General features: G+C 50.9%; 1 protein-coding gene across 1 annotated transcript; it reads left to right on the top strand.

Annotated features, from left to right (window-relative positions):
- The first annotated feature begins 5,236 nt into the window (after positions 1–5,236).
- Positions 5,237–24,087, top strand: Bnip5 (BCL2 interacting protein 5). The gene is made up of 12 exons (XM_039099253.2): positions 5,237–5,301; positions 10,306–10,907; positions 11,976–12,095; positions 13,969–14,033; positions 14,228–14,462; positions 15,776–15,910; positions 16,460–16,515; positions 16,694–16,943; positions 17,692–17,817; positions 18,895–18,959; positions 20,400–20,666; positions 21,416–24,087. The coding sequence occupies exons 1-12, from the start codon at positions 5,237–5,239 to the stop codon at positions 21,449–21,451; spliced, it is 2,022 nt and encodes a 673-aa protein (XP_038955181.1). The 3' UTR covers positions 21,452–24,087.
- Positions 24,088–24,169: the final 82 nt, after the last annotated feature.

The following is a 24,169-nucleotide window of genomic DNA, read 5'->3' as shown; positions in this document are numbered from 1 at the left end:
CGGTTAGAAATTGAAGCTGGTGGAATTAGGAAACCCAGTTAGAGCTGGACCTTGAGCCTGAGGACCCTAGGAAAAGGTGTGTTGCCAGTTAGCTCTTTGCTCAGAGGTTACGAAGGGGCCCAGCCTTATTTCTGTATGCAAATTCCATTGCCAGTCTTATTTCTGTATGTAAATTCCTTCCCGGGATGGGGACCGACTTATGGGGCAGCAGTGTTCCCCATTCACACAGTCACTCGGGAAATTTTCCTTAGCTTTGTACCTCAAAGCTGCTGCTGAGACAAACCTCTTCATTTCACATTAAAACCATGTTTTATGGGGCGTCCTGTGCCCAGGGTCACACGGTCATTCCAGCAAGAGGATGCATGGTCACAAGGAGGAAAAGAATTCTCTCTACTTGAGGATATGCTGTCGCCATTCCTTTTCCTGACTGGATCTTTCAAGGTGTGGAAGTCTTGGTTATTAGAAAGTGTACTGGGGGCTGGGGATTTAGCTCAGTGGTAGAGCGCTTACCTAGGAAGCGCAAGACCCTGGGTTCGGTCCCCAGCTCCGAAAAAAAAGAACCAAAAAAAAAAAAAAAAAGAAAGTGTACTGATTCCTGTAAGTGCTGCTTGGGCCTCTCTGGTGGCACCGGTAGCCAGGAATGGACCTGCAGAATGCCAGATCGGTGGCCATCATTAAGACTCAAGGATGCCGGGCTGTCTGAGTTAATACAGTTGCTGCTCCCAACAGCATCAGGCTGTGCTATGTGAGCCCCTGCAGCTGGTCCTCATCTGGGTCCACATCGGTATAGTGGGCTTGAAAGCAAGAGACAGGGGCTCTCTTGGATGAAAAGAGCAGAGCAAAGAGAAACCACCCAGGCACCATTTATGCAAAGCTTTTACACCATTTATACAAGGGCACCATTTATACAGAGCTGGGACAGAGCCAGGTCCACCTAAGCTACTATAAGCACTGGGGAATCAGAGGAGGGTTCTAAGGGTTCTGGATATGCCACTTCCTCTCTCCCTCCTCCCTCCCTCACTTCCTTCTCTTCTTCCCTGGATACTGCCTTCCTGTCAGGTACCCGCTGATAGACAAAAGTCAGCATTCCTCGGGGACTTGTGAAGCCCATTCCCCTCTACCAAAGGAGTCACTTCCCTTATCACCAGAAGGGACAAGTGGCTATCTGTGGGGCCTATTAGCATAAAGGACCCCAGGCTATCCCAGTATCATATTTCGGAGTCCATGCTGACATTTTCCCGCTCACCCTAAACTTATCCACCCCCAGCTACCCATTTCTGCTGCGCTCTCTCTCTCTCCCTCTCTCTCTCTCTCTCTCTCTCTCTCCCTCTTTCTCTCTGTCTCTGTCTCTCTGTCTCTGTCTCTCTGTCTCTGTCTCTCTCTTTCTGTCTCTCTCTGCCCTCTCTAGTTCCCTACTCTCAGCCTTCTCTTTGTCTTTCTCTTCCCCTCTTCCCCTCTCCCTTTTCTCTCTCTGCTAGAGACTCTTCCAGATGCTTCTCTGGCTGTCCCCTTACTCATATCTACAATAAAAACCTTCGGCCTAACCGTGTCTTGGATAGGTCACGTCCGTGAGTTTATACACGACCTGCTTTATTCTTCATTGTCCAGTATGGGGTTCATTGCTGTTGTTTGCTTGAGACAGGAGCTTACCTTGTAGCTCTGATAGCCTCAAACTCACAGACAACTGTCTGAACTGAGATTAAAGGTTAATCTCATGCTACCACATCAGATCCTGTTGTTGGGTTTTGAGACAAGTCCCACTACTATAGACCAGGCTACCTCGAGCTCCTGATGCTATGTTAACCTCTTCAGTAATGGAATTATAGGAGTATGCAAGTTGACCTGGCCTGTTCTATTTTGTACATATGTTAGCAAGCTATATATATATATATATATATTTTTTTTTTTTTTTTTTTTGGAGCTGGGGACCGAACCCAGGGCCTTGCGCTTCCTAGGTAAGCGCTCTACCACTGAGCTAAATCCCCAGCCCCGCAAGCTATATTTTTTTAAAGATTTATTTATTTATTATATATAAGTACACTGTCACTGTCTCCAGACACAGCAGAAGAGGGCATCAGACCCCGTAACAGATGGTTGTGAGCCACCATGTGGTTGATGGGAATTGAACTCAGGACCTCTGGAAGAGCAGTCAGTGCTCTTAACCACTGAGCCATTCTTATTGTTAGCATTTGGTCTAGGCTCCGCCCCTACAGTTACCTGGCAATAGCCAGGTGTGCCTGACTCTCTTGCTCCCTTTGCTCTTGTTCTTGCCCTCCCTTCCCACTCTCTCTCTCTCATGGCCAGTCTCTCTCTCTCTCTCTCTCTCTCTCTCTCTCTCTCTCTCTCTCTCTCTTTCTCTCCCTCTCTCTTTCTATCACTCTCCCTGCCTTTCTCTGCCCCTACTACACTCTTGACTCTCCTCCCCGTGTCCGTGTCCTAAATAAACTCTATTCTACACTATACCATACTGTGACTTGTCCCTGGGGGAAGGGATGTTTCAGCATGGACCCGCCGAGGCACTCCCTTCCCCATACCTCACCGCACCTCCACAGAACAGATCCCCCCTCTCTTTATCCCTTTATAAACACACCATTTATTATGTGTGCAATTCTAGATTTGTTTCAATATTTAACTTTATTCGTGTAAATGTTTGCCTGCATGTACGTCTGTGCACACGTGTGTCTGTGCACCACATGTATGTCTGGTGCTGACGAAGGTCAGAAGGGGGTGTCTGATTCCCCTTGAACCTCAGTTACAGAGGGTTGTGAGCCTCTGTGTGAGTGTTGGGAATTGAACCTGGATCCTCAGGAAGAGCAGCCAGTGCCGGAAATCTCCGAGCCATCTCTCCAGCCCCCTGTGCAACTTTCCTGCTCGTTACATATGTTTTTCATTTACTGGGGCTGGAATCCGGGTTCTCACATGTGCTAGCGTGTGCTCTGCCCTGAGCCACGCCCCTACACGGTCTCCTATATGTTATATTAAATAAACATCTCACAAAATAGTCCCAGTCTCCCCCCCACACACACACACACACACTTCTGCCCTCTCTCTACAGCATTGGTTGGGAACTGTCCCTATTAGAGACTCTGGCAGGCTGGCGGGGACAGGTATGTGTGACCTGCCCTGGGAAGGGGCTCAGCTTGGTTTAGGCTCAGCTCTGCTCTAGGCCTTTCTTGAAAATGTTTTTCATTTTTGAGACAGGGTCTTGTGTAACTCAGGCCAGCCTTGAGCTTAGCATGTTCCAGAGGCTGGCCTTGAACCCCTGACCCTCCTGACCTCTGGCATGCTGGGATTACAGGTGTGCACCACCACAGCCCACTGCCTTACTACCTTTTGACCAAGGGTCCTTTGTAATAGTTTTGCATTGGGCTCTACACACACCTGGTGGCTGGCCCTGTTCCTCAGACCCCTGGCTCTGTCTCTAGGGCTGCAGACTAAGACTTGGTCTTAGAGGGGCATTGAGAGACTCTGATAGGGGAGGTGCAGGTGACAAAGCACGGCAGCCCCCTTTCTGTGAGCACTGGCACACAGTGCAGACATGTCTGGGGCAGGATTGTTCAGTTTCAGACAGATACCTGCACAGTGACCCACACCTGCACAGTGACCCCACACCTGCACAGTGACCCCACACCTGCCCCTCCATTGTCTTTTTTTTTTTTTCCCCCGGAGCTGGGGACCGAACCCAGGGCTTTGCGCTTAGGCAAGCGCTCTACCACTGAACTAAATCCCCAACCCCCCATTGTCTTCTTTTTGATGTGATAAAATACACAGGACAGAAAGTTTATCAGTACCTTTTTGTCAGGGGGAGAAACCAGATCTCACTTTTGTTGACTGAAACTGGCTATGTAGCTATGAACTCATAGAGATCTGCCTGCCTCTCCTCCCAGCATATTGGGATTAATGGTGATGAAATTTGGCCAGAATGTGTGTGTGTGTGTGTGTGTGTGTGTGTGTGTGTGTGTATGTGTGTGTGTAAAGCACTTTTTTTTCTCTTTTTTCTTAGCTGGGGACCAAACCCAGGGCCTTGCTCTTGCTAGGCAAGCGCTCTACCACTGAGCTAAATCCCCAACCCCTATAAAGCACTTTTTAAAGATTTATTTAGGACTGGAGAGATGGTTCAGCAGTTAGGAGCACTGATGCTCTTCCAGACGTCCTGAGTTCAAGTCCCAGCAACCACATGGTGGCTCACAACCATCTGTAGTGGGATCTGATGCCCTCTCCTGGTGTGTCCGAAGACAGCTACAGTGTAGTCAGAATAAATAAATAAATAAATAAATAAATAAATAAATAAATCTTAAAAAAGATTTATTTGTGTGTATGAGCATTTTGCTTACATGAATATATGTGTTTATCTATCTGCACAGCATCCATGGACATCAGAAGAGGTCATTAGATCCCTTTGAACTGGAATTAAATCATCACATGGGTGCTAAGAACTGAACCCAGGTCCTCTGCAAGAACAGCCAGTTCTCTTAACTACTGAGCCATCTCCAGCCTCCTCCGAGTTTTTTTTTTTTTTTTCCAGGACAAAATGACAGGGAATGGTCACGTAGGCCTTTGTCTCATAACAAAAACAAAAGCGAACAAACAAACCAAAAAAACAAAAAAACAAAAAAAAAAAAAACCCAAACCCCAAAACAAACCCAGCAAATCCCTGAGAAGTTGGCTATTGGGAATTGGAAGTCATTTTTTTAGACAGCATTGGTCTTTGACGTAGCCATGAAGGCTCCAGAGAAGCTTGGCTTTCAATTTCATACGCGGGCCAGACACGGAGCTGGTTTCTGAGCGCTGGTTTCGTTCTGGGATTCAGGTGTAATAAGGAAGTTGTCAACTGAAACTGTGCGTGTTTTCCCTCCACTGTCTCCTGGGTAGAGAGAGAGAGAGCACGAGTTTCCTATCTCTGCCCAGGCGTGAGCGGGAAGCAACAGGTGGAGCTGCTGGGCCAGCCCTCCCTCCCCTCTGATTGGCTACCTGTGAGCTCAGCGCCTGGACGACAATAATATATAAAACCCAGAAGTCCCGAGCCCTCTAAATATTACCAGCCTCGACAGCAGCCTTTCTCCCTATTAGTGCTGGATCTGACCCACAAAGGACTCTTTTTATTTTTATTTTTATTTTTTTTTTTTGGTTCTTTTTTTCGGAGCTGGGGACCGAACCCAGGGCCTTGCGCTTCCTAGGTAAGCGCTCTACCACTGAGCTAAATCCCCAGCCCCAGGACTCTTTTTAACTAGGAGTGATGCCCACCTCCAGGAACCCCCGCTTAGGGGTGTCCCGGGACAGCAGCGACTCCTGTAGTCTGAGGTAGGTTGGAACCCTGGGCAATGGGTGGGTATTTCAGGGTCCCAAAAGGAGGCTGGACATAAGAGTAATAGACCCGAATCCAGAACTGACTCTACTTCTAGCTTGCTGATCTTCCAAGGATCTGTTTTCTACTTTTCAAAAATATGGAGCAGGGGCCAGTAGCGAAGAAAAGGCACTTGCTACTGACGTCCAAGCCTGAGTTCAAACCTTGGGTTCAATGATTTATCTGAATCTTCACATTCGTGTCGTGGTACACCCCCCATGACACCCCTGCATACCACACACACACACACACACACACACACACACACACACCATACCACACACACACACTTGCACACACAATACACACTCCACAAACAACACACACATGCACCAAACACACACACATATACACATACTATACAACACATACTACACACACAACACATGCACACACACACACACATACACACACACACGGAGCACCCATGGGTAACCGGTGTGAAGGAGTTCTGCACTGCACCAGTGGGATCATCACTTTTCAGTGCCAGTGACTGTAGGAACCCAAGAAGGACCCCCCCCAAAAAAGACGGAGACCTCGATCTGTCACCGCTTCACAAGTGGGGCCAGTTGTGGCCGAGAACAGGCATGCTACTGGAGGCTCAGGGGTCCCCAAAGAGCTCCTCACTACTCAGCCTGTGGGAAGGCAAGAACCGTGAAAGCAGCTGTACCTTTCTCTGTGGGACTCCAAAATAGTGGCTTTGCACTTGACTTCTCCTGGCTCTCGCCCAGAAGGTTCTGAGCTCTGGGTGGTATGCACCCAGGAGGGACATCGTGGCGTATAGCCATGTATAGCCACGGGTCTGTGAGGCCCACTCTGGATTCATAGTCTTTTACCTGGTGTGCATGTTTCCGCACATATAGATGTGTGACTACACAGTCAGTGTGTGTGTGTGTGTGTGTGTGTGTGTGTGTGTAAGACATTGCTTAGTGTAAGAGTGGGAAAACAGAACTTGGAATTGAATGGGGAAAAGAATGTTTGGGCCCAGCTGTCAGCTCCCAGCTCTGGGACTTTGACCAGAAGCTCAGGACCTCTGTACCCCCTGCCAGACTCTAGTCTGATTCACCGGGCACTGTCAGAGTCAACGCAATCAGAGGCGAAAGGGTTTATAATGTATTTGTGCATAATTGTTTGTCCCATAAACAACCAGGGCCTGCCTGGCCAGGGGTGGAGACAGCAGGAGCTCTCTGGCCAGGATCTTAGACATGGGGCCAGGAGCAAGATTGACGGTGCAACTTCAGCTTCTACACTTGGAACAGGACCCGTATATTCTGAGTTAGTACAGGCTGACAGTACCCATGATGTGCCCCTGCAGGGCCTCAGGGCCTCCCATAGCATCTGTGAGGTGGATGTCTGTGTGTGTGTGTGTGTGTGTGTGTGTGTGTGTGTCTATGTGTGTGTATGTGTGTATGTGTGTGTGTATATGTGTATGTGTATGTGTTGCATATGTGTGTATATGTGTGTGTATGTGTGTATGTGTATGTGTATGGGTGTGTGTATGTGTGTGTATGTGCATTTATGTGTGTGTATGTGTGTGTATGTGACTGTATGTGTGTATGTGTGTGTGTTTATGTGTGTGTGTATATGTGAGTGTGTGTGTGTGTGTGTGTGTGTGTGTGTTTGTGATGCCTACAGGGGTGGAGCACTTTGTAGTGTGAGAGTAACAGGCAAGGCAAAAGTAACAAGGTCAGAGTTCAGTTTAGAAAGTATGCCAAACACAGCCTCGTGCCGGGGAACCCGTGCCAGCTCAGTGTGACTTCTCTGGTCCCTCATGGCTGTGAAATGAGTCACAGGAGCCATTTTCCTCTTAGCCCCTGTGATCTGTGCATCAGACCTTGGGCATTTCTGGCGAGCGTGGATGGACTTTGTTCTGAAGTTTACTCTCAGCTATGGCAACAAACTTGTTTACATGAGTGGTTGGGTATCTGTGCAATGTGTCTGGGCTCTCCCGGTCTGGGCCAGGAAGTTCTCTGTGATGTCTCCCAAATGGGCAAAATTTCATGCTAAGGATACCCAGAAAGATCACCGGCGGTGTGATTTGTGGAGATGGGCCAGCATCTTCTCAGACAAGACAGGTATGCACAGAGAACGTCTGTCTAGGGTAATAGGCTTGCCCTCTCAGTCCCTGACCTGGAGCTGGAACAGTATTTCTAGAACATTCCAAAGGCAGAGCAGAGCAGAGTGGTTGGGGATGGTAGAGTTCGGTCTGTTGAGGCCACCTGGAGAGAGTTTCCAGGCCGTGGAGACCTTGGGCAGGAGGCTAAAGAGTAAGAAGAGATTTCCGGGCTTGGGGTCAGGAGGTCTTGGGGACCCTGGGGTGGTCCTTCACTGGGAATCTTGGAAAGGCATCATGGGACTGTGAGAGTGTGGTAAAGTCACAGAGAGGAGAAAGATGCTGAACTCTTCTCCACAGCTGCGGAGAAATGTTTCCATGGGAACGTTCCCCCTTTAAAAGATGGCTGTTCCTTTCTTACAGCTATGTGGGGATGCTCCTACTTGCTATGGGGATGGATCCCTGGTGCCAGGCCACCTCAGGGAAGAAAGAGGGGCTGGGCGTGGCGGGGAGGGGAGGCGACTATGGTGTCCTACACATTTGACTGCTTCCATGATTTGGTTGGACAACCATCCTGGCTAACAGAAACCCTGATCACTGTTTGAACAATACTTCTGTCAAACTTCCTTTGAGCTAATTGGTGTAAGTTTGCCTTCTCTTAAGCCTGCAAGCTACTAAAGGGAGGGGCGGCTGCTGCCCCTGAAGTCCCAGCTCGATCAGTTTCAACGCCAGAACTTTCTCTTTTGGGTGCACATTGCATCTGGCTTGTGATTGTGTCCTTAGCTCCAAGAGGGATTCAGAGGCCGGTGGATGGCAAAAGCCAAGAGAAGTGGGCATGGAGAAGGCCACACATTCTCCTCGAGTTTTAATTCTTCCTCTCCCACCCTGAGCTTGCCTCCTCACCTGGCCCAACAGCATCCTCACTTCCTTCAGGATTTTCCATGAGACATCAGACAGTGCTGCCATAGGGTCTAGTTCTCCCACCCCAGACAGAGGCGTGTGTGTGTGTGTGTGTGTGTGTGTGTGCAAGTATGAGTGTGAGTGACTGAGTGTGTGTGTTTGTATCTGCCATGTATGTGGCATGAGTGTGTGTGTTAGCCATGTATGTTTGTGTATTCAATTTGCCCTGTGTATAGGTATGTACCTGCTGTGTGTGTGTGTGTGTAACTGTGAGTGTGTGTAGTGTGTGTGTGCAAGTATGTGTGTGAGTAACTGTGTGTGTGTATGTGTATCTGTGAATCTTCTGTGTGTATATGTGTGTTGTGTGTGTGTATCTTCCTGTGTATATATCTGCCACTTATATGTGTGTGTGTGTTAGCCATGTGTGTTTGTGTATTCAATCTGCCCTGTGTATAGGTATGTACCTGCTGTGTGTGTGTGTGTGTGTGTGTGTGTGTGTGTGTGTGCCCTATGTGTGTGTGCCCTGCATGGGTACCTGTGGAGGCAGAAGACAGCATCAGATCCCCTTGGAGCTGGAGTTACAGACAGTTATCTGAGGTGGGTGCTGGGAACGGAGTGTGGGTCCTATTTATTTATTTATTTATTTATTTATTTATTTATTTATTTATTTTTTGGTTCTTTTTTTCGGAGCTGGGGACCGAACCCAGGACCTTGTGCTTCCTAGGCAAGCGCTCTACCACTGAGCTAAATCCCCAACTCCGCGTGGGTCCTCTTTAAACTGCTGAGCCATCTTGGCATCTCATGGCATTTTAAAAAATATTTATTTATTTACTTACTTACTTATTCCAAGAATCCATGCAGAACAACTCACAGCCTGTAACTCCGTTCCCTCCAGGGTCTTTCACACCCTCTCCCGGACACATGCAATTACATGCACCTAAGCACAGACTGACCCGTCTATACTCATGATTACTGTTTCTTTTCCATTCACTGGGCATGGTAACGTCTACCTTTAGTTCTAGCACTTGGGAGGATCTCTATGCGTTCGAGGCCAGCCTGGTCTACAATTGAGTTCCAGGGCAGCCAGGGCTACACAGAGACCCTGACTTAAAAACCAGAATAAAAAACGAATGATAGAAAGGGGGTAAGGTCATATGGAGACCATGCAGGGGTGTGGCCCAGAGCTAGAACACTTGCCTACCACATTCCACGACCTGGGTTCCAGCCACTGTGCTGAAAGCACAAGTCTTACACACAGAAAAGTACACAGCTCAAAATACAGCCTGCCGGCCGGAGTTCAAAACAGGCCAGGGCAGGTGCAGTGGTGTACCTCAGGAGACAGGCATGGCCAAGAGTTCAAGGCCAGCCTGGGCTACAGTAGTGATCTTGTCTCTAAACCAACAATGAATCGAAAGAAGAGAGGGTGAGACAGACAGACAGAGGGACAGAGGGACGGGTAGAGCTAGGCAGGCAACAGCACCCAGAAATCCCTGGCTCCCCTCATGGCTGTAGCAGGAATATAACAGGCTGTAGCTTGGCTCTTCCTGAGCCTTTGGACACAGGCGCTTTGTGGTTGGTTTTTCCCTGCAAGCTGCAGTACCGGCCTTTAATTCTCAGCCCAGCCACACCAGTGTGGCGAGGAGGACGGTGAGGCTCCTGTTTCTGCTGAGACAGAGGTCTCCTGACAAATTCATTATTTTAGAGTCATAAACTTCAAATCATCTGGGGAGAGTGAGGTGACATCGGCAGGGCTGTGCTCCTCTGAGCCACTCTGGGGAGGCCACTGACCAGCTGGAGGAGAATCTGAGTCTGTTCCCTTCTCTGGGCAATGGGGGTAGTGGCCTCCTTCCCTGTGGGGTTGCACAGGGGACTTTAAACAGGACAGAAGCTTTGGGAAGCATGACCAGGAAAGGAGGGCATCATGGTGACAGGATGCGCGTGGATGCGGGTGGGCATGGGTTAGTCTTCCAGGGAAATTTCCTGAGGGAGCTGTTTGTTTTGGTTGTAGCCCAACGGAGACCCCGAGGGGCCCAAGGAAGCCTTCAGGAAATAAGAGAGCCCGATCCTTGGACCGGCAGGTTCTCAGGAAGGACCCTGAGTCCTCGAACTCCAGGCACCTCTCCAGCACCACCTGCAGGAGGACAGCCAGCGATCGAGCCCGAGGTTCTGAGAGCCCATCTCACTTTGCAGAGGCCCAGGGCCCTGCCGCCGCTGCCACAGCCCGCCCTCTGGGAGAGGGGAACAAATTTCTCCCCAGTGAGCAGGGGCCCCCAGAAGACACCAAGAAAGAGAGGCCTCCGAGGGAGGCCCAGCACAGCTGGTTGAGGGCGGTGTTTGATCTCTTACTCATGAGGCTAGAGGAGCCCAGAGAAAAAGCCAGCAAGATGTCAAAGGGGAAAGGGAACCTACCAGAGGCAGCTGAGGAGCCAGCCCTTAAAAAGAAATCCCAGGAGAAGAGGGCCGTCCGCAAGAAATACAGTCACAGGAAGCCCATTGCTGAAGAGCCTCCTGAGCCCCAGACCGCAGAAGCAAAAGGCCAAGAGGACATACCACCCAGTGTAGCTGCCTCACTCGCCACTGAGGAGACAGACTTGGGGCTGATCTGCAGGGGTGAGCAGACTAGGGTAACCCTATGGTCCCACCCCAAGGACCAGGGTGTTCTAAGTTTGTTTACTAAATCTCCTCAGAGGGGAAGTGGACAGTGAGGGGCCTTTCTATGAGGTTAAACAGCTGAGCTCTTGAGTTCAACCCAGCAGAGGCACTGCCATTCAATGTGCTGTTTGGCCTAGGGATGGTGACTTAATATACGTCCCCCTCGACCACATGTGTGTGTGTGAGACAGACAGAGAGGCAGAGAGACAGAGAGACAAAGAGAGATGCACAGAGAGACACAGAGAGTGAGACAGAGAGAGAAAGAGACAGAGAGACAGAGACAGAGAGTGAGACACGGAGAGAGACAGAGAGTAAGACAGAGAGAGTGAGAGAGTGAAAGAGAAAGATGCAGTCTCTGGTGTTAAATGCAATGAGATTTGGGGAGGGGCAGAAGTAGCTGATCTCCCACTCCACAGACCTACGGGTGCCTACTAGTGTCCTGTTTAGACCCTGCTCTGTCAAGAATAAATCTGTCGCTGGCCATGGTGGTATACATCTTAAATCCCAGCACTCGGGGGACAGAGGCAGGCAGATCTCTGAGTTCGAGGTCAGTCTGGTTCACAGAGCAAGTTCCAGGAGAGCCAGGGCTACGTAGGGAAAACCATGTCTCGAAAAACAAACTAAACAAATAAACAGAACAAATCCGTTGTGCTAGTTTCTGCCGGGGCTGCCCCTGGAGCCTCTGGTTCTTCCATGGTGAAAGGACAGAGCCAAGCATCCCCATAGCCGGGATGTGGAGCAAAGTCTCCTCTCCCAGGGCTCTCAGCCGTGTACTGGAGCACTGGTGCAGACACACTGTGACTTTGGTGGGAAAGGAGGCTCAGGGAGAGCTGGTGGGGGGTGCCTGGCCTGAGACATCTCACTCCCCCCAACCCCCGGAAATCCTAGCCAGTTTCTGATTTGGGGTGAGGTTTAGAGGTGGCTGCTCTCTGGCCTGTCACTCTGTGGAGGCATGTTCATGCTGGTTAACAAGGTCCGAGGAAGGTCACTAAATCCGGTTTCAACTTGCTTTCATTTGATTTCCAGGGGGACCAGAGTCTGACCTCCCTCAGGCCTTGCCCGCCGAAGGAGGCCATGCTGAAACCCCAGGTAGCTCTGGTCAAGCCGCAGGTCCTCCACCAGAAGAGGACCCCAGGAAGCCTGACCGTGAGTCCAAATACAGAGCTTCCTTCTTTCTTTATGAATGAGAGTCTGCACCAGACTGGAGGGGTTGCTCAGGGCACAGAGAGATCTCGCCTATTTTGCTGCTTCTGGTTATTCTAGAGAGGCCTCGGCAGCGCGCCTGCCTCTGTGACCATGGCAACGGGACTTTGCTTTCGATGTCCTAAAATGTACTTTGAAATATACAGGAGACGGGGTTTGGGGGGCACCTCAGTTCGTACAGTGCTTGCCTGGCGTACAGGAAGCTGGCATTAGCTCCCCAGCATAAACGGGATGTGGTGGAGTACACACGGAGTCCCAGCGCTGGGGAGGTGGAGGCAGGAGGATTGGTTCAAGGTCATCTGCTAGTGAATTGGAGGCCACTTGGAGCTACATAAGACCATACTCATGCATCCACCTATCTGTCTGTCTGTCTAATCATCTATTTAACTTATCATCTATCTAATCTATCTATCTATCCATATATCTATATATCCATCTGTCCATCCATCCGTCTATCATCTATCCAGTCTATCTTATGTATGTAGTATGCATGTATGCATCTATCTATCTATCTATCTATCTATCTATCTATCTATCTATCTATCTATCTATCTATCTATCCAGTCTATCTGTTATCCCCACCACCTATCTATTGAACAGAGACTAAAGGTGTGGCTAGACAGGGACCCTGCCTTAGCAGGTAAGGAGTCTTGAGCTTAACTAAATAAAACAGCTCTGTGAGAAAACATGGGAAGAGCTGTCCTGCAGCCTCAGCGGATAGCCGTCAGCCGGCGGCTTCAATCTCCTGGCAGAATTATAGGGAAGAAAACGAGGCTTTGTCAGTACAGACTCAAACACTGGCCTCTCAGTGGTGTGTCCAGCTTCAGCCACAATCCGAAGACCCCCACAATACCCCCTTCACCTAATTCTCTAAAAACAGGGGCTGCATTTTTAAAGCCAGGGCACGCAAGAGTTGAAAGGGCATTTCTGTGGCCAGTTTGTAGGGCATTTACCGTTGTCTCACCTGAGAGGAAAGTGTAGGTGGCATCAGGAAACAGGAAGCCAGGGCGGCTGGCGAGAGCCAGGAGTGAGGGGTAGACACCCCCACAGCAAGTCGGGGACAGTGATGCTTGTTTATTTAACACTTTGTGCAAACAGACCTTTGGGGTACAGCTAATGGAGAGGGCACACCGCCCTCGTGTAAGTCAGAGCAAGTCACCCAAGGAAATGTTCTTACGGAGAGGTGTAGTGGAGGCAGCTACATGGCAGGTCCAGTGTGACCTGTGGAGTGCCAGCCAATGTCCTCTCTGGGCCTTAGGCTGGGGACCTGCCATCTCTATGGATCCCCCTGATTATTGTGTGCAGCTGGGAGACTTGGACTCAGCCTTGGGAAATGTTTCTAACTCCCGTTCCTTGTTCGATGTCCTGACAGTCTTTGAGAGAGGCGGGACAGAGATGGTGACCCATAGTTCACAGGGGAAGCTATAATGACTCGGGGGTGGGGGGGAGCGGGGGAAGAGACAGCCACTACCAACTCAAAGTTCCCAGATCTAAGGACAGGGAAGGTGGGGGGCTGGGGATTTAGCTCAGTGGTAGAGCGCTTGCCTAGCAAGCGCAAGGCCTTGGGTTCGGTCCCCAGCTCCGAAAAAAAAAAAAAAAGAAGAAAAAAAAGAAACACTTCCCTGTGACTTGGACGGTTCTCAGTCTGGACGGTGCGGGATGGGAGGGTCTTTGGGTATTGGGGCAATGGGGGGTCTTCGGGTATTGGGGATCCTCAATCCTGAGGGATGCAGGCTGTCCTCGTTCTCCTTGGGAGTCCAGATCTGAACACTGTCAGCGTACTTAGGAGTGTGGTGGTACCCGTGCTCTCTTGCAGAGGATGACGTCATCTGGCAGATCGTGGAATTGCTCAAGAAAGCTGGAGACCTTCTGGAAGAAGAGGTGAGGCGCAGGCATCAGAGAGCGCCTGCAGAGCTGCTGCAGCTCCGGGTTCGTGCCCCGCCTCCCCTTCCCAGTTAGCCCCACCCCCTAATTCCAGAAGCCACCTCCCGCTCTGGGTGGGCCTTGCCTAGGGGCTGCCTTTCTCTTCTCCTCAAGGCCAGGGGTCTGACTCAATTTCTTTCTGCTCCCCACAGCAAGTCCCTCAGCCGGAAGTCATTCCTCCACAAAAACCAACGCCACCCCCCAGGAAGAAATCCCTGGAGAAGAAGTCTAGCCTGAAGAGAGCCTTGTCCCTCAAGAAGACTACCTCCGAGGAACCCAAGAGAGTGGGCTTAGCCACTATCCTTGGCCCAGAAACCCGGCCCAAGAGGCCCAGCTTCCTACCCCTGTGTGTTAGTGGTCCCCGAACTTCCACCTCCAGGAGCTACGGTAAGCAAGCTCTAGCAGTTGCCGTAGCAATGCAGCCGCCTCCAGCTCTGGAATCTTTCTGATGCTAGGCCTTGAGCCGCGTGGGGAGGGTTGAAGAAGGAGAAGAGACAAAATCTTGTCACCTCCACATGGCCTCACTCAGGAACAGGCGGCCCACCTTAGCCCTTGTTGTGACTGTGACTGTGTGTAGGGTCCTCAGCCACCCGCGTCTCTGCAGCTGGCCCGGGGATGTTTCTGTAACAGAACTGGAGACAACCGGTTCTGGGTTTCCAGATACATTTTTTCTCCTCATTTAATATGTTTGGCCTTTGTGTATGTCTGGGCACCACCGCGTGCATGCCCGGTGTTTGTGGAGGCCGGAGGTGGGCATCCGATCAGATCCCCTGGAGCTGGAGTTACAGATGATTATAAGTCACCATGAGGGGATTAAACCTGGTCCTCTGGAAAAGCCGCTGGTGCTCATAACCACTGAGCCATCTCTGCACGCACACAGGCGGATTTTATTGTTGCTTGAGACAGGGTCTCATGTAGCCCAGGCTGGTCTCAAACTGTCTTGCATAGCCAAAAATGACCCTGAACGTCTTGTCTGCCTGCCTCTACTCCCTAAATGCAAGAATTATAGGCTTGTGCACCAGTTTGGGTGGTACTAGGGCTGGAACCCAGGGCCTTAACCGTCTGTCTATCGGCTGAGTACCCCAGGCTCTCCCAGTTGTACACTACCCCATCCCTGTCTCTGTGCCTCTGATTCCTCTCAGTGTCCTATTGTCTGTCTGTATCATAGTTTGTCCCAGAGACAGGAACCTGAGGGCAGGAGCAAAGTGATGTCATAGTCACGTGGTTCATCAGAGCGGGAGCCAGAGCGGGAGGTCTGGTTACATTGGTTCTTCCTGGGCATTAGGGTGGATGGGGGCTGGCCTTGTAGGACACTATTGTCAGGAGAATGTCTGGCATGGAGAGCATGGATTTGGGGTCCTAAGAGGAGGGATTTTCAAGCCATTTAGGCCATGGTTCTTTATTCGTGGCATGGGGCCAGCACCTACTGCCCCCTAATGGACAAACCAAAAACAGCGGCTAGGTCAGGGAACCCCAGGGAAAGGGAGGTGTGGGGGGGAAAGCAGAAAAGCCAAGGAAAGGCACTGCTGGGGGCTGCAGAGAGCTTAATCCCCAAAGAGAGCTCCATACTTGGAACAGCCCAGAAGCTCACGGTAGCATTGAAAAGCCTGTGGGTGGAGTACACTGGCACCTGCCCGGGCTCAGGGCCAGCTGCTGGGTGTGGCTGACACACACATTTACTGTGCCTTTATGCTTCCCAGACTCAGAGGCGCCCACGGTCCATGAAGTTCGGTCTGTACGTGGTGGAGGCTCCCATCCCTCTGAGCTCCACCCGCCACCTGCTGTATTTCAGGGACCCGAGGAGAAGCCACTGCTGGACAGAGCCTCGGAATCCAGTTAGTCCCTTGCCCCTCAGAGACACCGCCTTCCGTCACCCCTCCCCCACCTCCAGCGAAGAACCCGTATTGACTTAATCTCCCTGTGGAAACAGCTCTGGCCCAGAGCACACTTCACCTGCCAGCCTCAGTTTCCCCATTTTGCAAGGGTGGCCCTCGAGGGCCGCTGGAGGTTCTAAGCGAATGACAGCCCGTAAACCATGTGTTGCTACTGTTATGCTGTTAGGTGGCCAGGTTGAGAACTGGCGAGGTGACAGGAGGGGGCTGAGAACCCAGAAGGGAGGTCCTGTTACAGTTATCAGTTTATTGTTGACAGAACCAGGTTTGAATGTAAAATACTGTCTAGCATCTGGAGACGCTTTAAAGCACTTTGGGGGAGGCTGGAGAGAGTCCACGCCCGTTCAAGTTCTTGCCTCATAAGCACCAGGACCCAAGCTTGCGCTCCAGAATGTAGATTAAAAAGAAAAGAAAAAACAACAGGAAAGTTAGGGGGTGTGGACCTGGCTCTAACCTCAAAGGCCTTTGTAAGGAACCCTGTCTGTTTCCTAGGAGAATTCAGGCGGAAGATCCTGGCCCTACTCCAGAGCGCAGAGGAAGAGCAGCAGGTAAGGGTGCCTTCCTGACCTTCTAGTCTTCAGGGGACCCCACCCCTCCAAACTGGCCTCTCCCCGAGACAACCTTCCCCAGCACCAAAGGTCATCACCACTCCTGCTCCTTCAGGGCCATAGTTCACCTTTGACCTTGAGGCCAGGGACCCTGACTCCATCTCTGTCTTGTCCATAGCAAGTTCAAGTGAAGGAGGCAGAGGAGGCCGGAGAGCACCCCGCCCCAGCCGGCAAGGTGAAGTCACAGGCGAAGAAGTCTAACCTCCGGAGAGCCTTTTCTCTTAGGAAACACGGCTCCAAGGAGTCTAAGAGAACGGAGGCTTCAGGGACTCCAGGCTCCGGCAACCTGGAGGCGCGGCCACCCAAGAGGCACGGCTTCCTGCCCATGTGTGTCGGTGGCCACAGAGCTTCCATCCCCAGCAGTCCAGGTGAGCAGGCTTGGTGTTGCCATGGTAACTGCAAGCCTTGACTTCTGCTTTCTGCTGTGGGAAGCAAAGGGGGTCAAGTTTCTGGCAAAAAAAACCTGAGTCCCCTTTCTTAAAAACAAAGGCACCTCGGCGCACGCCTTTAATCCCAGCACTTGGGAGGCAGAGGCAGGAGGATCTCTGTGAGTCTGAGGGCAGCCTGGTCTACAGAGCAGGGTTCTAGGACAGCCAGGGTTTCACAGAGAAACCCGGTCTTGAAAAACCAAAGGTGTCCCTAGAACCGGGGTTGTCAGATGTCACTACAGGAACAATGACAGGGACACTCGAGGATTTCAAGGTGACTTGCACTAAAGCATGGGGATTGTTGTTTTGCAGTGGTTTCCCCTGCACTTATGCAGTGCCTGCTGTATATGCAGTGTTTTCCCCTGCACTTATGCAGTGCCTGCTGTATACGCCTCGTGCACAGTACTATCTCAGTTAACACATCAGGTCTGTCTTATGATTCTTAGTCTGGATTGACTGGGCTAAGGCTCACCTGTTTAAAGAGGAGGTGATTTTGCTGGCTAAGAGGGCCATGGGAACATCCGAGTGCTTCGTAAACTGCAGTCCGTGGGGAAGCAGAGGGCAGAGAGCGGGGACACAGATCTCCTCAGAAGTAGGGCAGGGCTGGCACCACCCCTCCCCCCGAGGAGGGGACAGATGCCAAACTCATCCTTTTTTTTTTTTTCTTTTCTTCTGCAATCCCTTTCAGAAAGCCTGGAGTTCCAGAAGGCGGAGGCTGCAGGAGGGGGACCAGCTGGCTCCCCAGAAGTGCCGTTCCAGGCTAGAAGCCACATACCAGATGAGGGGCCTCCACCAGAGGGAGCCTGGGAATCTAGTCAGTATATCTTGTGCTTTCTGGGGTAGTGTCTGCTAGGCTCTCTTCCACATGCCCTAGACTAAGTAGGGAATGCTCTGAGGAGTGGAGAAGCTGGAGCTGAAAACCCACCAGGAGACCCTGCCATGGGGACAAAGACTATTGGTGTGCTCTTTAAAAAAAATGGGGCTGGGGATTTAGCTCAGTGGTAGAGCGCTTGCCTAGCAAGCACAAGGCCCTGGGTTTGGCCCCCAGCTCCGAAAAAAAGAAAAAAAAATTATTACATTTACATATATGTGTGTACTCTGCATGTACACCTTCCTGCCAGCAGAGGGCGCCAAGATCCCATTACAGATGGTTGTGAGCCACCATGTGGTTGCTGGGAATTGAACTGAGGACCTCTGAAGAACAGTCAGCGCTCCTAACCACTGAGCCATCTCTCCAGCCCCTATTGGTTTTGCTCTTTAAACGGAGGCTACTGGGCAAGGATACCGATAGGTTTGTTTTTTTTTTTAAAGATTTATTTATTTATTATATATGAGTACATTGTAGCTGCCTTCAGACACACCAGAAGAGGGCATCAGATCTCATTACAGATGGTTGTGAGCCACCATGTGGTTGCTGGGAATTGAACTCAGGACCTCTGGAAGAGTAGTCGGTGCTCTTAACCGTTGAGCCACCTCTCCAGCCCACCGATAGGCTTTTAGAGTCCTTTATCAATTTCACTGGTGTAAATGGTTCTACCTTGCTCCAATTCAAGCTCCAATTCAATTCTCTGGGAGTTTCCTGCACATTTTAGTGAACCCAGCTCAAATCAACACTGAGCTATAACAAAATGAGCGGCCCTCCAGTCGTGGCAGCACCGCAGCCAAGGGACATCCCCCTCCACATGTTCTGGCCTGCCCCATGAAGCACAAGCTTTCATTCCTGATGTTAGGAACCCCTCAGTCACCCATGTGTCAGGCGGAGTTGAATTCTGCCACAGGCGCATAGAGAGAGTGTGCCGTTTTCCTTTGGCCGGCTGTGCACTGCGTCTGTCCGTCATGGGTGCCAGGGTGTCACTGGGGATAGCCTCTCATCTTTCCTTTCTTCCCTCAGAGGAGCTTATCATCCAAAAGCTGGTGGCCAGTCTCCAGGAGGTGGACAGGGAACTAGGGAGGCAGGTGAGTACCCCTCAAATTCTCCATGCAGAGACAGGGGCATGGGGGCGCTCCAGCTCCCTCCCCAGAGACCTGGGTTCTATCCCTACTTCTGAGTGACCTTGGTCATGTCCCTTGACCTCTCTGAACCTCAGTTTCCTCTTTTGCAAAGTAGGGATTCTCCACATTTGACTAAACGGTGCCTGTGCAGAGAGCACTAACACGAGGCAGGGAATGTTGGATTAAAATAACAGAATTGCAGCCAAGCTGGGGAGGTGGCTTAGCAGGGAGAGTGCTTGCTGTGCATGCCGTGAGTTCAAATCCCAAGCATGCCTGTAAAAAATCCAGGCATGGCATCATGCACCTGCCGGCCCAGAGCTGAACAGGAAGGAGGCAGGTAGAACACTGGGGCTCAATGGTGGTTAGCCAACCTCCAGTGTCAACGAGAGACCGTCTTAAGGGAATAAGGCAGAGCTCTAGAGCACACAGAATGTTCTAATGGCTTCCCTGCCATTCAGGACCTGCCCCAACCCAAAGCCACAGCACCTCCAAACCTTGTGTCCTCTGACCCCTCTGATCCTGTCCAAAGGTCACCTTCTGAGGTCATACTGCCAGCTCCTAGCTATCCTGCCCCACACACAGGCTCCTGCCCTGGTCCAGCAGTCTCCCTTAGAGATAGGCAGGTCCCTTGAGGGCCTGGAGGAAGGTGCTTCTGCTTCCCACAGTCTCAGCCCAGATCCCAGGGCACCTGCATGACACTACCCAGCAGAGCCTCTGTTTCATGTCCATGTTCAGTAGGGAAAAACTGACATTGCCGCTCCCCTGAGAGCAGCCTCTATCTTGGCTGAAGTCCTCAGCCCTCCCCAGGAGGCATGCATATCATGTCACTGCCTGGGCCATCATACCATCCTTGCCCAGGTCCTTATTCCCTATCAGTGTGCCCAGGATCTCAAATAAATCGCACGAGACCCAGGTCTTTGTCTTTGCCCCCCCCCCCCCACCAAAAGACCTCAGATACAAAGAGAAGTAAATTAGCCAGAAGGTTCTTAGTGGGGGGGCTAAGAATCCTTTAAATGATTTTTGTGGACCCTTGAGTCTTCCAACTGTTTTGGAGAGGGGATCTGGTCACCTCCACTTTTCTAAAAGGATGCTCACTCAGGGCAATGCATTTTTTTTCCCCCCAGAGCTGGGGACCAAACCCAGGGCCTTGCGCTTGCTAGGCAAGCACTCTACCACTGAGCTAAATCCCCAACCCCAGGGCAATGCGTTCTTATATGCGCTTTTGTTTTTGTTTGTTTTGTTTTTTGTTTCGTTTTGCCCTGAAGCTGCAAACCATATCTTGTAGAAGTGAGGGTGGGGTGGTGGAGGGGTTTAACGGAAGGGGTGCTCACCCAGGGTATTAGGGAGCAGCCTGGGGTAGGGGGGACCCTGCCTGCAGCACTGAGGACTCCACTTCTGTTCCAGATCCGGAAGTACCCCAGCTTCAGGCGTTTTTTTAATGAGTTCTCAGATGCCTCCCTCAGGAAGCTGGTGGCCACCTTAGACAGACAGAAGGCCCTCCTCGCAGAGGAAGACAGGAGCCTCGGCAACAGGCCGCCACCACCTTGTGCCTTCGGAGCACTGAACAAGTTTGCCACCAACCACAGCTGCGCCATCTGCACTCTAATGCAGTCCAGAGGCCAATACAGGGGACACAGTTACGCCCACTTCCTGTCCAGGAAGGCCCAGCAGGTGAGAGCAGGAGGGTAAGAACAGGTCCACATGACCCAAGGGACAACAGGTCTTCTCACTTTCCCAATACGCTCAACCAGACTTTAAAAAGTTCTTTTAAAACTTCATGTGTGGGGTTGGGGAATTTAGCTCAGTGGTAGAGCGCCTGCCTAGCAAGCACAAGGCACTGGGTTTGGTCCCCAGCTCGGGGGGGGGGGGGGGGGGGAGGAAGAGAACTGAAAAACTTCATGTGTTTCTTGCGTGTGTGCACATGCGTGCACACGTGTGTGAGTGTCACAGCGCCCGTGTGGAGGTCAGAGGACGACTCATAGGAGTTGGTTCTCTCCTTCTATCCTGTAGTTTCTGGGGACGGACGGAAATCAACTGGCCAGTCTCAGTGGCAAAGGCCTTTACTGGCTGAGCCATCTTTCTGGCCGGTCCCTCATCTGACTTTTAGGCTTCAGTTCAAAAGCCAGCCCCCTTGCTGCAGTCTTCTGGGACAATTCTAAACACAAAGACAGAGCTAAGCCTAGTCAACTTCAAAGGACAGGCAGCAGAGGCAGGTGTTATGGGTTGGTCCCAGGAGGCCTGCGGGAAGAGGCAGAGGCAATTTGAACGATGAGGTTGAGGTGGAAGGTCTGGGAACAACTGTGCGTGTGGGAGGGAGAGAGGGAGGGAGGGTTGCAAAGGCTAATGGGTCAGCCCCATTGGGAGCTTGCTCTTGGCAGACAAGGAACTGCTGACTTGACCTGTGGCTTTTCCGCTTCCAGGACATCATGAGTCTGGATGGCCAGAGTCCAGACTGAAGGCCACATCCCATACACAAGTTCTTTCGGAATAGCTGAGGGTCAGCAGCTGTGGTGGGCAGAGCTTGAAAACCCTGCAGGGTGGCCCTCTTTTGTGCTTCCCAGACCAACGTCCCTGCAGGCAAAAACAGACAATGGACAGTCCTGTGTGAGCTCAGCACTGTCTGAGGACACCACTTTCTTCCTGGATGCTGGACCCAGAGGCTGTGCTGGGGTCAACACTGGAATGGGGTTAGGAGGTCAGGCTCCGTGGAGTGAACCTGAGGAGAAGCTCTCCCCTCTGCAGTCTCTACATCCCAACCCCCTACCCCCACTCCCTCATCACCCCCCCATGAAATGACACCTGCTGGATCCATGAGTCTTAGTGTGTGTGCATGTCTGTCTGTCTGTCTGTCTCTGTGTGTCTTTGTGGGGAGGGAAGGAGTGTAGGTCAGAGGTCATCCCCAGTTCCTCTCCAGTGCTGACGACATCACAAACCTCTGCCACCCCACCCCACCGTACTTGAGTCTTTGTTTTGAAAAATAGTTTTGTTTTTTTTTTAAAAATTCATTTTCTAACTGCAAAATGCATTTTTACTCAAACAGCTGGGTCTCTGCCAAGTCACTCACCCAGTTGGTCAGGTAATGCTCAGGGATCCATGAGAGACCCCTGGGAACTCTGTAGACCCCAGCAGGAGCCTGGGCTAACCTATAGCTCAGAGGGGTGACTCCTGATCTCCCAGAATCCTGTTAACCTTTATGAAGATTCCGGTTATCTAGTGCGTGTTTACAATTATCTCCCCCTGTGGCCCAGACAAGACCAGCATCTCTCAATCCCATCCCAGGCTCTCAAGTACTGAGGCTACAGTTGTGGGCCACCACACCTGGGCTACTTTATCATGGTCACAGCTTTTCAGAAAGTCGAAGAGGGCTTCAAGCCGGACTGCCCCAGACGGCCGCAAAGATGTGGACTGACAGCCTCTTGCCCTAAGACATGCCATCTCCATCCTTTCTGTCCTGGCTGGTTTTGTGCCAACGTGACACGAGCTGGAATTATCACAGAGAAAGGAGCCTCCGTTGTGGAAAGGTCTCCATGAGACCCAGCTGTAAGGCATTTTCTCAATTAGTGATCAACACGGGAGGGCCCAGCCCGTTGTGGGTGGTGCCATCCCTGGGCTGGTGGTCCTGGGTTTTATAAGAAAGCAGGCTGAGCAAGCCAGGGAAAGCAAGCCAGTAAGCAGCACCCCTCCATGGCGTCTGCATCAGCTCCTGACTCCAGGTTCCTGCCCTGTGTGAGTTCCTGTCCTGACTTCTTTTGGTGATGAACAGCGATGTAAGAAGTGTAAGCAGGACAAAAAACCCTTTCTTGGTTGGGGATTTAGCTCAGTGGTAGAGCGCTTGCTTAGGAAGTGCAAGGCCCTGGGTTTGGTCCCCAGCTCCGAAAAAAAGAACCAAAAAAAAAAAAAAAAAAAACAAAAAAAACCAAAAAAACAAAAACAAAAAAACAAACCCTTTCTTCTCAACTTCTTTTTTGGTCACAGTGTTGTAGAAACCCTGACTAAAATTCTGTCCTCACTGATGGCTGTGACGTGCCTTGAAATGGGTCCTCTTGTGGATGTGTCTGTCTTCACAACTGTGAGGTGTGAGTGGAAAAGCCTCCGCCTGACACCCGGTTAGGCAGTGACTCCCATATACCACATGTCCATCCCCACACACTGGTGCTGGAGCCACTGACCCCTGGGCAATGGGCAGGAATGTAAAACCTGGATGACAGACGGAACGTTGTCAGCCTTGGAGACTTTTGGTGGCCACGGCAGGCTCATGGCACGAGCGGCTGGGTGGCTGAGTGAGGGGAGGGAGGCCTGGCTCTCAGGTGGGGCCAATCTCAGGCCGAACACATCCTTTCAGGAAATTCAACTAAAACCATTAGTTCCTTTATTAAAAATTGCACCAAGGGAGTCTTTAATTGGCACTTGGCGATCTCCTTATAGATTTATTTTATGCACTATTCTGGGGCGTACATGCAAGAGCTAAAGTTTTAAATGACTTTTTAAGAATTTTATGTGTGTTGGTGTTTTGCCTGCATGTGTGTCTGTGTGTGTGTGTGTGTCAGACTCCTGGAACTGGAATTACAGGCAGTTGCTGTCATGTGGGTGCTGGGAATTGAACCCAGGACCTCTGGAAGAGCAGCCTGTGCTCTTAACCACAGAGCCATCTTCTCCAGCCCCAGGAACTAAAAGTCTTCAAACAAGGGTCAGGAACCTTTTGTATGTGGTTTATTTTTATTATTAAGCTAATTGGGCTTTTACATAGTTCGGGTTAGCCACCACGCCCAAATGTACATAGATTCTCTTATTTATATAAAGATTTTGTTTTTATTTTAAATTATGTTTGTATATGTGGTGCAGTACCTGCCGAAGTCAGAAGAGGGCGCTGTATCTCGTGGGGCTGGAGTTGCAGCCGGTTGTGAGTTGCCTGAGGTGGAACAGGGCTTGTTTTACCACTGAGCGCTCTCTGCAAACCTTAGACATTGTTTCTTATCTGTAACAATAACTATTCAGGGTATGGAATATTTGTTATGAGTTCCTCATGCTGGCATCCAACTCTGTTTTTTCTTTTGTACTGTGTTGTTTGAACCAATAAAGACATTGACTCAAAGTGTAAACTGGGTCTTTTCAGGGAAGTTAGATGACCACCCCCTTGCTCCACCCAGCAGAGACAAAATGGCTGCCCCTTTGTA

Source organism: Rattus norvegicus, chromosome 20 (genome assembly GCF_036323735.1).
Source record: "Rattus norvegicus strain BN/NHsdMcwi chromosome 20, GRCr8, whole genome shotgun sequence".
Lineage (NCBI taxonomy): Eukaryota > Metazoa > Chordata > Mammalia > Rodentia > Muridae > Rattus > Rattus norvegicus.
This window is presented reverse-complemented; position numbering and strand designations above follow the sequence as displayed.